The sequence below is a fragment of the Hippocampus zosterae genome, chromosome 14 (assembly GCF_025434085.1).
Source record: "Hippocampus zosterae strain Florida chromosome 14, ASM2543408v3, whole genome shotgun sequence".
Lineage (NCBI taxonomy): Eukaryota > Metazoa > Chordata > Actinopteri > Syngnathiformes > Syngnathidae > Hippocampus > Hippocampus zosterae.
This window is the reverse complement of record NC_067464.1, coordinates 9,598,506-9,614,279: the sequence shown is the minus strand read 5'-3', so window position 1 is coordinate 9,614,279 and position 15,774 is coordinate 9,598,506. Positions and strand designations below refer to the sequence as shown.

The window sequence follows — 15,774 nt, the reverse complement described above, 5'->3', positions numbered from 1 at the left end:
TTCAGACAGAATTGATTGGGATTTTTTGGTACGTACATAATAGACGTGTTATGTTTTACAAGCCACTACTGATTTTCACTTGGCTTGGTGATACGTCTCATTCCGAAAACAAGAGACAAGATGATTCCATCCTTTCATTAATGACCCGATTTCATTGCTTGAAGGCACGGCACCGTTGACTCATACTTTTGTATCGGAATGCACAAGCGCAAAGGCATTTTTCTCTCTTATACGATTAGGAGAAAACCACAGACGTATTAAACGGGTTTGATTGACACATACTAATAGGTAGGCTCTCCGTGCCCTGCTTTGGCTAGAATCAACAACATTCTCTAAAATGACGATAATGAGCTTTCAGATTGTCTGTGTCTGCATGGGTTGTGGATGGAAAAATAAAATAAAATACAAACTCACGCACTGTCAATTATTAAGGGAGGAGACCTCATGTTCAAACACATTCATACCATACCTTGTTTACACCACTTCGGGCTAATATTTGTTATGTCTACATGCTGAAGATTCATTTTGTTCTATTTTTAGGCAGAACTTGTCAGGACACACGATAGCGAGACGATCTGTGCACGACACCCCACAAACCTACTGTAATTATCAGCAGTTCACGATGTTGGTTAGCAAATGGTCAGAAATGCCTCAGTGTACGTAAGATATTGCAGTTGCATTTCATTAAAAAGAAAACGGTGCATACCATAGACAGCAAACACTGAATGACAAGCATCGCACCATGACTTCATCTCACAGCGGATCAACATCAATTTGATAGATTGGCACTTTTTACAGCCAATTCATCCAAGTGTCTCCACTGACACTGGCGCCTCAGTGAAGCTAATACTTGTGGTTTTGAGCGAAAGCGTCTCGAGAACGATGGATTGATTTCCATGAAATCGCCGCTTGTCTTACTGAGAGTGACTTATCATCAAGTCATGATCTTTATTTGTGATCTCTTGACGCGTTTGCTGGCAGGATTTTTGGTTCCAGGCCACAAAATTGACAACATACCCATCACCGCAGCTGTACTTTGTGTTCTGTGCTGTTTAGCAAATACGAACGGCCAGGATGAAGCTTCTTGAACAGATGAGGTTGTAATACAAGCTGTGCAAATGGAATGCGATCAATCACCGACGATCAACACAATCGCCAGTGTAATGTTTTTGCTTACTCGATACTCAAATAAGATAATTTGTGCAATCAACAAGCTCTCACGCAAATGCCCTGTAGTGAGATATCATTAAATTCGAGCTCAAGTCGCACAACAACGTCTCCTCCAGTTGCATGGCATACAACATGCCATGAACGTTCGTCAGAAGAATAAACACAAGGAATCAGTTACATTAACATTTTTTAAACTGGTTTTGAGTGCACTGACCCACAAGCGAGAGCATGTCTGCAATCATGCTGGCCTTTATCTTCAAATCCAAGGGGGCATCACTGCAAGTAAAAGCAAGTTACGCAATTCAATGAAGACCAAGTGCAAAATCAAGGTGTCATATTTTGGTGAAATAACGTTACACTTGCATGACTCACAAATACAATCACCGCAATATTTTTGTTGAAAATTCCCCCAATTTTCGTTTGTGCGTGTTTGTAAAACAAATCCCGCTCAAACATCAAGTTCAAGGCGCACACTTTGGAAAGTGTCACTCACCAAGCCAAGGATGGAGAAAGGTTCACCTCCAACAACCACGGTTTCAGGTTGGCGTCGATGAGCACATCAAATCCGTAAAGTTCTACAAAGAGAAAGTCGTAACGAATCAAAAGCTTTTCCCCACGCCCTTGGAAAGTCAGCAAAAGCAAGGCCAGATCGCCGCAAATAAAATCTGAGGAGTATCAAAGTCGCGAGCGTTTCCAGAGCTTTATCAGAGCCCCATTATGTGGCATTTGGCAACATGGCCAATGTGTGTCTGCTATGGATTACGTGCACGTTATAGACTCAGTCACTCAAAAGAAAACACTCATCCAGCGCTGCTACTGAGGACTTGGCTCTACGACGTGGACTAAGTGCATACACATTTCATCGGTCGTTAAATGCTTATGTAAGGCAGGGGATCAAAAACAAAACGTGGTTGTGAACAGTTTTGTAGATAGTCAAAAAAAGTCCTCATAGCTGGGAACAATATGTCCGTCTACATCTCGTCAGAACTCATTAACAAGAAGAGCAGCGCCCAAGAGGAGCTTGCCCCCTCATCATTAAATTTACTATCTTGTCCATCTGGGGAGAGCCAGTTTGCCCTCTTGTTTCCCACACTGATACTCGCTGTAGTGTCAGCGTCCCCCTTTGTATACGTATCACTTATTAAACATGTGTGGAGCGCTCTGGGGAGTGTCACAGTGGACCCAACTGAAACAGTGCAGGGAAAACACACGATTCTACAAAGCGCGGCTGAAATTTAAGAGAAAGGAAAAAAAAAACAACAAGACATTAACGGGACTTCAAAAGAACAGACTGTGTTGAGAACAGACTCGGGGAGATGGAGGTTTCAAGGCCGCCACAACTTGTGCTGTTTGTTCAAGCATCTCAGCTCAGTGCCAGTGTTAAACACACCAGAGACTGCGGGACAGCGAGTGATGACTTGTACTTCATAATAGAAGTCAGAGCAGTTTTCGTGAACAGGTTTAGTTGCTTTTTTTCTTTTTTTTTAATGAGTTGAAAAAGCCTTGCCAATATACAATGGAAAACATCTGTAAGGTCACTGAACCACTTGATGACTCGTAAGTGTTTCAATCAAAACACCTCGGACCTTTCCAGTAGAAAATAACGGCCTTATGTTTTGTTTTTTGTTTTTTTATTGATTGATACATATATTTTTGGGTGGTGGGGTGGCAATATATTAATGCCTATGGGTTTGCTGCAATCATCACAACACCAAGCTTGAGGTGGCATTTAATCCCGTTAGGAATTCTCCAGAGACTTGATGACGGCTAAATGTAGCTCACTGCTGCACAACTCCTCCGGGCATCATCGGTCTAAGCAATGCAATGCTGGCATCAAAGCCAAAGTTCAGAGAAATCTTCCCATAAGCAAGAGCTTTATCATTCGTTCTCCCCTCTGTCCATTTCGACTTAAACTGCTCCACTACTTTCCTCACTGTGCCATCTCTATTCATGATATTAAACTGGTTGTATATGAAAAACGTGGCAGAATTCCAGGGCTGAAACTTTTAGAACTAAATATTTTACATTTGGGGCGGCTTGGTAGCCCAGTGGTTAGCACGTCGGCTTCTCAGTGCATAGGTACTGGGTTTGATTCCGGCCTCCCTCTGTGGAGTTTGCATGTTCTCCCCGGGCCTGCATGGGTTTTCTCCGGGTGCTCCGGTTTCCTCCCACATTCCAAAAACATGCATGGCAGGCTGATTGGACGCTCTAAATCGTCCTTAGGTGTGAGTGTGGGCGTGGATGGTTGTTCGTCTCTGTGTGCCCTGCGATTGGCTGGCAACTGATTCAGGGTGTCCCCCGCCTACTGCCCGAAGACGGCTGAGATAGGCTCCAGCACCCCCCGCGACCCTAGTGAGGATCAAGCGGTTCGGAAAATGGATGGATATTTTATATTTGTGAGAGAACAGAACACATTTTGTCATATTCCTCAAAGCCAAAATCTGCACAAGTTGAGTTTTTTTTAAACATCTGTGGATGGACAAGACCCCACTACTTTGCACAGGCAGGATTTTCTTTTCCACTTAGCAGGCTTATTCCTTTTTCTCTCTCTTTTAAAGTCAAAACACACAGATTAAAAAGAGTGGGTGTGTGCCCCGAGGGCACCACGTATTAGTCTTGGGGAGCAGACTATTGGTTGACTGTTTTGAGAGTCTGGAGAGCCTCATTGGTGGCACCACAACAACAAGGGGAAAATGGGGAGGTGTTAAACCACCTCACAGCCTCCGACAAGCTGACTCCATGTGCCGCGCATTTTTCCCCCCAATTAGGAGCAGACGCCACGCCTGCGTGACCCATGAGCCCGCTGAGCCACTCACAGCCAAACACGTTGATTCTGCGGCTGTTAAACGGGCCTGCGTCAAGCGCCACAGACAAGGAGAGGAGAGGCGGCGAACACCCGCAACAGGCCCGTTACAGAGGGAGGGAAAAGAGACAACCACGATAGAGAAAAAGGGATGATGAAGAGCTTTTTTATTATTATTATTATTGGATAGGCACTGTTGGAAACTTTACCACAAGAGACAAAACAGCCCCCCCCCCCGAAAAAAAAAAAAAAAAGAATCCCCACCCCTGGCTGTGCAGCCACAATCAGAACCACGATAAAACAAAGCATCTTCTTCACTGAAGTAGTCTTGCATCACCAAGTGATAAACGATTGCTGCTTTCTCATGAAAGGACTGTCAAAGTTTAAATTAACAGCCATCGGCCATATTAGGATAGTTGGGTCTGATCTTGGTCAGCGTTCGTGTCATCACAGCCAAGAAAATGTGGGAGTGTCTGACCAATGTAAAACCAAGAGACAGGCGATCCGACCACACTAGGCACTTAATGAGGGACGCTCGGTGGAACACAGGGCCAGTAAGTGGAATGTTTTGTGTGTAACAAAATAGGCCTTTGGCTTGGCTAATCAGATCTTAGTCAAAACATCTCGTAATCAGCATCCCTAAAAAAAAAAAAGGCTGTCCATTAATCACACAGCAGTGGCGAGGAGCGTCATGGGTGGCATTTTCCACTCGCCACTGACACACATGTCCCACACGCACGCAGTTCTTAGCGATGTCAAACGAAAAACCTGTTGTTTTTATTTCGGCCCACATGAAACACTCTAGCGCTATAAAAAGATTTTGTTCCAGAATTTCCTCCCAGATACACAGTACCAATTGAGCAAGGGGAAGAAATCCTTTTTCAAAACAGTAAACATTGCATTGAAGCCATTAATAGACATTAAAATGTCAGGAAGCAATTTGTAATAAATTAATATTACAATGTTCTTCATAGTCTTGCATGGCTCTGTTCCAGACAAGCCAGGGAGTGTGTTAAAAAAAATGAACACCAAGTGCTTCTACAAGAACCTCCATTGCCTGCCTGCACACATTTGTATGCATGGATTTGCTGCCATTTGCTCAGATGCTTCAAAGCATATTGCAGCTGTCAGTTCAAAGACGAATGCTGGTGGGGGCTGCCAAGGTAGAAAGTTAAGAGAATGTAGAAGGCTTTTTTGACTGAAAGATTGCCTTGGAGAATAGAATTTCTCAAACACAAGAGCCGACCAGTGTTTTTCAGTCTGGAGCAGAAAAGGCTCAAGTGAACACTTGCACACGAGTGTCCATGGCTTTCAATCTATACTGTACTTTCTCTGCATCTGTCAAACAGTAAATAATCTGTGATATCTCAAACATCATTCGTTATTTTACCGTACGTCACGGATGGGCCAATACGCAAGCCGCATGCAGCCCAAAACTACACTCTGGGTGGCAACTTGATGAATTGTTGTGATGAAAATATGCAAAATGAGTAGTTGCTCTTAATGTTGATATCTTGTTCAGCAGTTTTGTGCCGTCCTTGAATAGTAAATTTTATCCAAGAGAACCCTTCGCACTGGAAACAAAGTACAGAAATTATTTTGTAGTTTGCTTCAAGCACTTTGTGGTTGAGTTAGGATAGTGGCTCTGGCATATGTGTTGAAAAATATATGATTAAAAATGACATATCACGAGCACATATTTTGCACTTACGCATGTATTTTGTACAGATCTAAATAATGGAAAAATATGATGTTTGACATAAATCAGCCCCCCCTCCAGCATTTAAGTTCACCTATCCCTGTTGTATGTGCACCTAACAATGACGTTAAGGTGTTGTATTCTAGTATCATGTATTATCACCTTGGTCACTGTGCCATCCCCCCCCCCCTTTTTTTAACAACATGATTACAGAGAGTTAGTCATAATGAGAGCGGTCCCACCCCCACCGTATCATCAGTGTCTGTTTTTAGGAAACATAATCGTGTTGGCAAGACTGGGACTACTTTATTGACTTGCTTGAGGCAATCTAAATCAAACAAAATGACACTTAAAATCAAAATAAGGAATAATTGGTGTCTTCGGGACAAATTTCTCCAGTTTTCAGCTACGGTACATATGGTAGATATTCTATATGTCCATACATGTCTGCGCATATCTAAAATGTGCAGCTTGTGCAAAGCCATTACTGAGTTGCTATTTGAATGCTGAACTAGTCAGCTGTACGCACAAACAGTAAAAAGTTTTATTCTTCTTTTTCTTGTTTTAAGGGTACGTATTGTCCTTGTCATTTATCAATGTGTTCAAACCGAGTCAAAGAACAAGCTGTGCAGCTCAGTCAGGACTTTTGCTCAACCCAAACACTTTTTGGCTCTGAAATAGGGTGAGTTCTTAAAAGCAAAACTGCATGAAAAAGCAAACTTTCCTTTCGGTCACAGATCCAAAGCGCTGCATCAGCTGTTAAGTAGCACGCACGAGGGACCGGCTGGAGCTCAGTAAACCATTTGGAAGCTCATACCCGCATGGTCATTCGTCACACCTTGGCGTGCAGATGACATCTTGATGCAGATGTGGTTTTGTACATACAAAAAAATTCACGTTGGCGCAGCAGCCCACAACCAGGATGAAGCAATGATTAATATGTGTCTAGAAGTCAACTTTTTAGAGTCCCTTATTTTTGTAAGAGGCGGGCACAGTGAAGGGAGGAGAGGTACCATCGTAAACATGAATGACTTGGTCAACACACCCACCATTATCGCTCATAACTTACTTCATGCATGCCTTTACAAAGAGTGGGGGGAGTGGTGATGTGTGTGAGAAATCTTGAGTGACTAGAAAGCGATCATAAGACATTGTCAGACAATATTACTTGACATACGTGGTGCCTCTTCTGATGACTTTTTACTCTCGCTACATTTAAAAACAGACACATGTACCTTTCTACTTCTTTGTCAAAATACGATTTTCTTTTCTCAACCTCTCCAGATCAGACGACAACACGAGGGAGGTAAAATTCAACCGTAGTCGAGTTCCTGGCCGATTGAGGTTTTTGGGTCTTGCAAGGTGAAAATAAAACAGGGACAGCAAGGAAATTCAGGAACATAACCCAGGCAGCATTACCAATGATATGTTCCCCGAACATGGTCTTATTTCAGAGAATTGTTTGATGTGGCGCACTACCTCGCGAATACAAATCACAAAAGTCTAACACATAAAGTAAAATATATTTTTTAAATTATCATGAGCAAATTTTGATATTTATATATTATATATACAGTATAACATTTATTTTTTTGTCAGTTTTACGTTCACAATATTAGTAAAGCAATTGGAGCGCATTGTTTAGCTAGCCTATAAGTTTAGCCAACACAAGCAAGCTCAATGTACCGGTAATTCTTTTTTCCTTTTCTTTGTATGAGCACAACACAAGGGACGCAAGGTAATAAAAGAGGGAAAGTATTTTTTGGGTCGGATGAAAATGGGTATTGTATATCACTGACAGTAAAAATTCATTTCTATTTGTACATACGTATCTGTATTTCTGCTTTAGCACAGAGTGTGAGTACCTTTGCTACATCTGTGCAAAAGAATATTCTGCCAAGTCAAACATTACTTGGCATTTGTTCCACTTTCTGTCACTTGCGTTTTTAGACAAGGATATGAATACCAAAGCAGTTGGTCGGGTGGGGAACGAATGTCTTGCAGGCCGCGGCGATCTGTGTCTGAGCGCTGAGCACAGCTTTGATGATCACATCCTCTACCTGTCTCATTAACACTGGGGTGAGGGGGGAGATGAAAGACACATTAGAGGACATCATTGCGGAATGGAGACAATAAAATACGTGAACTCACATATGGTGTTCTTTCCCTCCTCCCTCAAGTAGCGCAAAACTGCACTCATACTCCACTTGTTTCCATAGTCCTCAACCTCTGGGTCATCACAACTGTAAATGCAAGGAGGAGCTCTTACTACGAATGAATATAAAACAGGGTTTGGTAACAAACTGCAGCATCTCAATGTTCTTAAAAGTAAAAACAAGTTGCAAATGTGGTCACGGTTTTAGTCAGAAACACGATGTAGACATAGACACACACAATTTGCTTTTACAGAACATATAAAAGGACGTTGCTGGCCAGATCTGCCCCCCTTGAGTTTGACACCTGTGGTATGGACTAACCCGTTTGATTACAAAAAAAATTACGCTACTTGACCACATAAAAGGGAAGTTCAGAAGAGGATTACCTGACGTAATCGCTGCTCTTTTTGTTCACACTGTAGTTGGTGAGATGCATGAAGGTGTTCTTAATATTTTTTGGAGTCCTGTCATACTTGACAGTGGCGAATCTGAGGATAGATACAAACTATTTATGCCACCAAAAAAAAATAATAATTATGATTCCCCAAAAATGTTCATCACATTTCTCTAAACGATGAACTGACACTGCACACTTTGTGCAGAGATTAGTTTTCTCAAAGTGTTTCAGAGGCACAGATGCCAAATGTGCAACAATGAGAATTCCTTGGCACGCATTATGGACCGTACCTGAATTCCAACACAACCCAAAGGAATGTCAACAGATAAACGTGGGACCAAGAATTTAAGCCCCATTTATCACTCACAGTCGTTAATCGAGACAAAATCTGCTCTCTGGCTTGCTGCACATCAGTAAAAATGACATTGATTTTTTTATCAAGCTTGTAGCTGTATATTTTTACGTGTATATGATTACCAACTGTAACTACACCTGGTAATTGCCTCTGCTAAGGAAAAAAAAACATGACTGCCCCTAATACGCACATGCAACTAATGAAGCAAATATAGTAGTCCATCTTATGATGATATATTTTATACATCTGATTGAACAATGGAGAACTGTTACAAAGTCAAATCCCACTGTTTAACCTCAGACCAGTTTTGGTCGGACATGTTTCGTCTGCTCTCTGCTGGTCAAAAAGGGAATAACAGTCGGGGTTCCATAAACTGCATTTTCCTCCCCAAAATCTTTGCTGAATTACTCTTTAAGCATTTGAATGGAGAATTCTTCTCCATTGTTAAAAAAAAAAAGATGTTTACATGCATAAAATCAATGGACATGTATTGATGTTTGTATCTATCTATCCATCTTTAAATTGGCTTCTTTTTTGTCCACAAAGCACTCACCTTGCGAGGCCTTCCTCATATACATAGATGAGGAGTGGATCATATGATGTGACCAACACATACAAGCGCACGTCAAACTTGAACTCTGCGGGAGAAAATGTCAAGTGAAGACAAATCGTAAGGGTTCCTCTAAACTAAGTCAAATGTGCCAGTGGCAGCCAAAAGATTAGAAACAACTCACCATCGATCAGTAGAGGGCTATGAATATAGCGGGAGACTAAAATGTTCTCATCCATTGAAATCTGATTTGGCTGTCGGGGATGAAAATCATACAATCTTTCAGCAAAATGATGATCCAGATCCGGACGCCACAAAAAAGTTTTTTAAGTGATTTGAATTTGGCTTGTTTGTGTCTCTATTGTGATTGTAATGCAGCAACTCGCATCTCAAACAGTTAAAAGATGTCAACGCAACACGGAAGGATGAAGTTATAATGGCCAACATTGGCTTTTATGAGATTAAAATATGCTGCAAATAAATGGTGAACAAATTGACTTGGAATTAACGGCCGGAGAGTGTTTAACCTCAAAGTTGGCTACAGTTCAGAGAAAACACACACCAAAAAGTATACATACTGTATATCTTCTTTTTCTCCAAACATCACTCTGACATTCTTTTCATAAAAACGCCACAGAAGAAGAAGAATTGTGTAAATGTTTTCAGACAGTGAGAGGCTTGTGGAGCTACTCCAGAAAGACCTTGAAGTGTGTGATTTACTCCACCAAATTAATTCATGTTTCAAACAAGCTCTTTCAAAGAGAGTGCAAGCCGCCACAGATAACATCTGCTCGACCAACTGTAAAGTACTGTACAACTCACACACGATTCTCTGACAATTTCCTGCAAAATGTTAATGACTAGTCTTACACTATTCTCACACCACTGGCGAATAATGACTTTGACATGTAAAATCCATTCATCCATTTTGTAAATCACTTATCCAGTTGAGGGTTGTGGGGATCTGGAGCCAATCACATCCTTCTTGATGAAAAATGCTGACTACACTCCGAACTGCTCGCCCGTCAATCTCAGTGCAGTGCAGTCTTATAGAGACAGGTGACCATTCACACCATCATTGAGTGAGAACTGAATCCATGCTGCCCGCATGGAATCTTCACATAAAAATATAAATACAAACAAAATAACATACTGCACTGTAAAAGTCATTTTTGGACCCACATTAAAAGGAACGAGCAAAAAACTGCATGCATTCAATGCAGTATTAAATGCAACTATTAGCTTCATATTTGGATGTGACAGAGATTGGCTGGCAACCAGTTCAGGATGTACCGCACCTACTGCCCGAAGACAGCTGGGATAGGCTCCAGCACACCCTGCGACCCTTGTGAGGATCAAGCGGATCAGAAAATGGAAGGATAGATGGACGGATTAATTTGGATGTGAAACCCAAATATTAAGAGCCATCATACTCAAATTCCCACACGCTTTTAAAAGAGCCAAAAAATGACAGACAAGATTGAATGTTTTCCCCGTCACTGCTTGGAAATATCTCGGAATTCGGAATTATGTCTATTTTGGAGGACTTGGTTAAATTCAGTGCCATCACAGAATCCACATGGAACAATTACTCACATTGCTGACTAAGTAGATGCCTCGTCCTCTTGAAGATGCAACTGGTTTAATAATCCACGGGCCCTTGTCCTGGGCATAACTACCTGAAATGCGAGCAGGAAGTCAAAGACAATACGGGATGAGAATGTGTAAGTGTAGCTAATTTTCTTAGCTGTACACTGTCAATGAAGAATGGACGGAAACGGGCTCCATACTTGGAAAAGCAGCTACTTACTGCAGAATTGCTGGTATTCCAACGGGAGCACAAAGGTCTGTGGAACTATGTGGAAGTTTTTGAAGCCATGGGACTCCTGCATTCGTTGGATGTTTTTATAAAGCCGATCTTTGCGGGTCAGTTCATACGATCTGCAAATGGACATGGCACATAAAGATGGCCAGTTACAGGAACGTGAGAAACGGCAGCAGGAGCTTGTGGTGAGTTTGAAAGTTATTTTGCTATCCAGTCACATCAGTCACAAATATTAATAGCAAAAGAGGTACGTTTATTATTAAAGGACAAAAAAAATGAAAGGTTGGAACAAGATAAGCATTGTAAACGTCTCAATTTATTTGTATGCAGATACAAACGTAGAATCCATAGCCAATAAAATTACCGATATGTGCAGTAGAAAGGTTTCAACCAACACGACTCAAAAATCAAACAAAATTTGGAGTTCAAATGTCCTGACGCAGCGATGTCACGCAAATCTCTTGAGACTTTAGCAGGTGTCTCAAGTCCCGGGGGCCAAATATGGCCCACCAAATCATTTTATGAGCACATTTTCAAACACTTCTTTAATTTGTCTCCAATTTTAGCTGATAAAGGCCACCATTTAGGGGTAGTTTGAAGCCCTCATTTGAGATTATTTCCAATCAGAGTATTCATTTTGAAATTGTAAGTCAACCAGTGTCACAAAATGGATTTTGTTTGAGTCGGGAGGTTCCTCCGTTTCTGTGTGAAATGGTTGTTTTCAATGGATTTAAATAATAAAGATCATATCAAGAATGAACCAGTCAAAGCGCTGAATTTTCTCCCACCTAGGAAAGTGGTTGACCTTTTGGAAATCTTGAAGGTTTTGCAGTAGGTAAGGTTTCAGGTGGGATCCAGCCCACATGAGGTTGAAGTCGTTGCTATTTGAGTGAACCTGAAAAAAAAAAAAAACTTAATATTTTTCCAATGAGCAGACTCGGGACTTGGCAGGGAGCAAATTTGATGAGTGTGCACCTGACTAACAACTGACTTTAGCACAGCCGCAACACTGAACATTGCAAAAGATGCGCATGAACAACAACGTCATCGAGGAAACATGCGGCTTGGGAGTGCATGAGGCGGCCTCACTGGAGAAATCCACCCCGCTCGACTGAAATTATGACAAAATGATTGCTAAGTCACATACTCATTATCTTAATCTGTTTTGCTTGATTCCAGCCATTCATTAGGATGGAGGCTGTGTTCACATGAAGTGCTCGATGTCTAGAGGAGACAGATGTTTGCAATAAAGCCTTATTAAAGTCTGGCTCTGGCCATTCACTGTGGTAGACACTCGTCTGCCTTTGATGATGGGTTTCTGGGAGTCAAGAAGCATTGAAATGAAATAAAAAGAGAATTAATTGTAACTGCTTGGAAGAAGCAATAATGGGGATTGTATGGCCTTGTGAAAGCAGATTAATGCTCTTGAGGTCATTTTGGTTCTTTCCATGCTTGCGTTCCCAGGCTTTGACATCGTTATTATTTGGGTGGGGGGCAGCCCTGTTCTATCCTACACAAAGACGGTTCACATAAATAGCGTAAATGGTCATTTTGAAGCTAGCCTTTTACATTCGCCTCATTTTGTGGAGAACATTACCTCATGGAAACCATGATTGGTCAGGATCCCCCGCACCAGGCGACTCTCTGTTCGCACGATCTTGAAGGCCATGTTGTATCGCTCTAGAAAAATGAAACAGATCGTTATTTAATGCACGCGGAAACATCCAACACACCGCCAATATTGTGCAATTTGTTATTCAACAAAAAGAAGGCCGAGATCAACAAAGCGAGGAGGTGATAACGCCATCATGGATGACGTCACATGAAACATGTACATTTCAGAAGACCTCCGTTCACTGACAGTGGCACCGAGAAATCAAAGATAAATTGACTTCTGTTTTTATCATTCATTCCAGCAGGACCTTTTAAAATGCTTCTTGGTGAAATTACCGGTATACCATGTAAACATCCAACTCTCTCTCTATTGAAATCCGAAATCTTTTGTGAGTAGTTGTACTTAATTTTAGTTTTATGATACAGCATACTTGTATGACGGTCAAAATGTTCAAATGTTACTTCACATAAAAAGCATATGAACTGTAAATAAAGACTTGGTAAAGATTTGATAGTAGAAAAGTGTTATAGAAAAATTGGGAAATCAACCAGTGTCACAGAACCGATTATTTGACTTTAGAGGATCCGTATTATGTCTTTATAACAATCAATTCTGAATTTAGAGTCAATATAATTTTTTCCAAGTACCTCCACGAGCAAAGATAGATCCACCCTTTGAAACAATGGCTTCAGGGAAAAAGATGAAGATTGGGATTGTCCTGCTGAGGCCACTCCAGGCAATGCAGGGTTGGTCTCTAATCATTCAAAAGAAAACAAAAGAAAAAACATTTTGAGTCACCATGGAAGTCAGATTTCCGTAATTTTATCATGAGCGGGAGCTGGACCAGAGCAAAACCCGCATACTGCACTAACAAGTGATCTTATGCTATTTGAGTGTACCAGACACAGCTTGCTTATCACGCTGAAAATATGATAAGAGAGCATGTTGATGTGGAAGAACTCAACCAGCCATGGCTGCTCCTGAGAAGGCTGGGAGGCATGTAAATAAATGCTGCCCCCATCTTAGGTATCCAGGTTTGAGACACAATTGATCAGATATCATCTTCACTGTTGTTTACTTTGGAGAAAACCATGATTAAGACGAGTGAAATGTTATGTGCTCGCAATGTGAGTGAAGCGTAAGAGACAGAAAGCGAAGAAACCAATTGCTAAGTTAAACACTACCTCATTTTGTTGTTGTGTTCATGCTGCAGAAGTTGTGTATGTTCTTCGGTTGCTACACACTTTTAATTCGGTACAAGTGTGTACGTACTCAAAGTGTCAAGTCAAGTCAAGTCAAGTCAACAGTATTTATAGAGCACTTTCAAACAGCCATCGCTGCATACAAAGTGCTGTACATGGAGCGATTTAACATATACAATAAACAGTAAGACGAATCAGTAATAAGTAATAAGTAATAAGGCGGTAGAAAGCACCAAGCAGTAAAACCAATAGCAAATCTAAGTCATGCTGAGTCAAACGCCAAAGAATACAAGTGAGTTTTGAGGAGGGCTTTAAAGATGGGCAGCGAGGAGGCTTGCCGAATGTTCAGTGGGAGGTCATTCCAGAGAGATGGACCAGCAACAGAAAAGGCTCGATCCCCTCTGAGCCTCAGTTTAGTTCTTGGTACGTCTAGCAAAGACTGGTCCACAGACCTGAGGCGCCGGGCAGGGGTGTAGGGGCGTATGAGCTCAGAGAGGTAAGGTGGCACGAGATTATTCAGAGATTTGAAAACAAAGAGGAGGATCTTAAAAATAATTCTAAAATGAATGGGGAGCCAGTGAAGGGATGCCAAAGTAGGAGTTATAAGTGTGTCTACCAGGCACCTTTTTACACTATACTGTACACCTTTTGTCATCCTTTTCAGCGGACAGTACCAACCGTTACGAGTGTAGTTTCCCAGCAACATCCATCTGTCTATTATTTAAAACACACAAATCCTCATTAGGATCACGGGTGAACTGGAGCCTTACCCAGCTGACTTTTGAGCAAGAGGTGGGGTACACACTGGACTGGTAATAGCTAATCACAGGGCACATGTAGACAAACAACCATTCACCGACAAACCCAACTATTAAGTATGCACGCATGTTTTCAGACGAAGCACAACATGCAAATTCCACACAGAGACCCAAGATTCGGATCGCGAACCTCCATAATTGTTCACCTATGAAAACAGCAATAAAGCCCGTTATCAAGACACTGGTGTAACTCATCTTCTTGTCTATCTGTATGTCTGCATGCCCCCGGTGGAGAGACGCACAAAGGATGGGGCACAATGTGGGACTCCATTTACATGTATTTCAACGAAGAAAATCCTTGCAGACACGAGCCTGGTCGCCAAACAAATTAAACTCGCAGTCAGGGAACCGATAATTGTGCTTCGGGGATTAAACGTGTGACTGTGTCTGTGTCAAGAGGACCAAGCTTGTTTGTTGTGAATGGATGGGTGGCATACATTTGGACAAGACAGGAGGTGCAAACGACTAAGAACTCACTCATGTTCGTCCTCAGAGGAGGAATCGGACTCCTCTTTATCCGGGACAACGGCGGGCATTTCCAGAGAGGGAGAGACAGCTGATATCCTCCTGCAATCAGGTTAGTGCCATTGTAGCTCCCTCCTGAGGCAAACCAAGATAAGTACAATATTCTTGATTTACGTATTTATTTATTTGTATCATCTTTGAGTCCAATAAGGATGCCACTCTAATAAGAACGAACATACCATAAGAGATGCTTTGTAGCTCTACATGTAAAATAGTTTGCCATTTCGGTACGTGTCTTTACAAATAGTAAACCAAGACAGCCGAACAAATGTTAGCTCCTTGTAATTGACAAGCAACTAAATAAAGAACACAAAACAATCGATAGTTGTATGCGTTGTGAGTTAAAGGGAAAAATCCTGATAATACATGCAACGTCTTGTAGTAGAGGGGAACACAAAATAAATTGACTTGCCTTTATTTCAGGGCGGCTGAAAAAGCTAACAAGCTTAGTTGCGCAGAGAGAGCGCAGAGAGAATTGAGCATCGCCGCTAATCTTCCTTGTTACTACAACAACTACGTTGTGACACTGGACAACGCATGCGCATATCAGATTTCCTGTGGGATTTATTTTACTTCCACTAATGTGGGTGTGATAAAACGCATGTAACATAATGTTGAAAAATAATAAAACTAGTAAGAAACCACATTCTGTTTATTCT

The 15,774-nt window shown here is 41.6% G+C and overlaps 1 protein-coding gene across 7 annotated transcripts in view; it reads right to left on the bottom strand.

Annotated features, from left to right (window-relative positions):
* ttll5 (tubulin tyrosine ligase-like family, member 5) overlaps window positions 1–15,671 on the bottom strand; it is a 49,598-nt gene extending 33,927 nt beyond the window's left edge. For 6 of the 7 annotated variants that reach the window (XR_007966740.1, XR_007966742.1, XM_052086357.1 and 3 more), the window contains exons 1-14: window positions 15,528–15,671; window positions 15,068–15,190; window positions 13,218–13,324; window positions 12,553–12,635; window positions 11,744–11,850; window positions 10,941–11,071; window positions 10,727–10,809; window positions 9,315–9,384; window positions 9,134–9,218; window positions 8,215–8,316; window positions 7,824–7,915; window positions 7,639–7,746; window positions 1,664–1,745; window positions 1,385–1,446 (exon numbers count right to left, since the gene is read on the bottom strand). Coding sequence is in view for 5 of the 7 variants with exons in the window: in XM_052086357.1 (XP_051942317.1) it covers window positions 1,385–1,446; window positions 1,664–1,745; window positions 7,639–7,746; window positions 7,824–7,915; window positions 8,215–8,316; window positions 9,134–9,218; window positions 9,315–9,384; window positions 10,727–10,809; window positions 10,941–11,071; window positions 11,744–11,850; window positions 12,553–12,635; window positions 13,218–13,324; window positions 15,068–15,126 (1,171 nt within the window). In the remaining 2 variants the exon portion in view is untranslated. The remainder of the gene's footprint in view (window positions 1–1,384; window positions 1,447–1,663; window positions 1,746–7,638; window positions 7,747–7,823; window positions 7,916–8,214; window positions 8,317–9,133; window positions 9,219–9,314; window positions 9,385–10,726; window positions 10,810–10,940; window positions 11,072–11,743; window positions 11,851–12,552; window positions 12,636–13,217; window positions 13,325–15,067; window positions 15,191–15,527) is intronic. The other variant, XM_052086359.1, reaches the window with a different exon arrangement.
* Window positions 15,672–15,774: the final 103 nt, after the last annotated feature.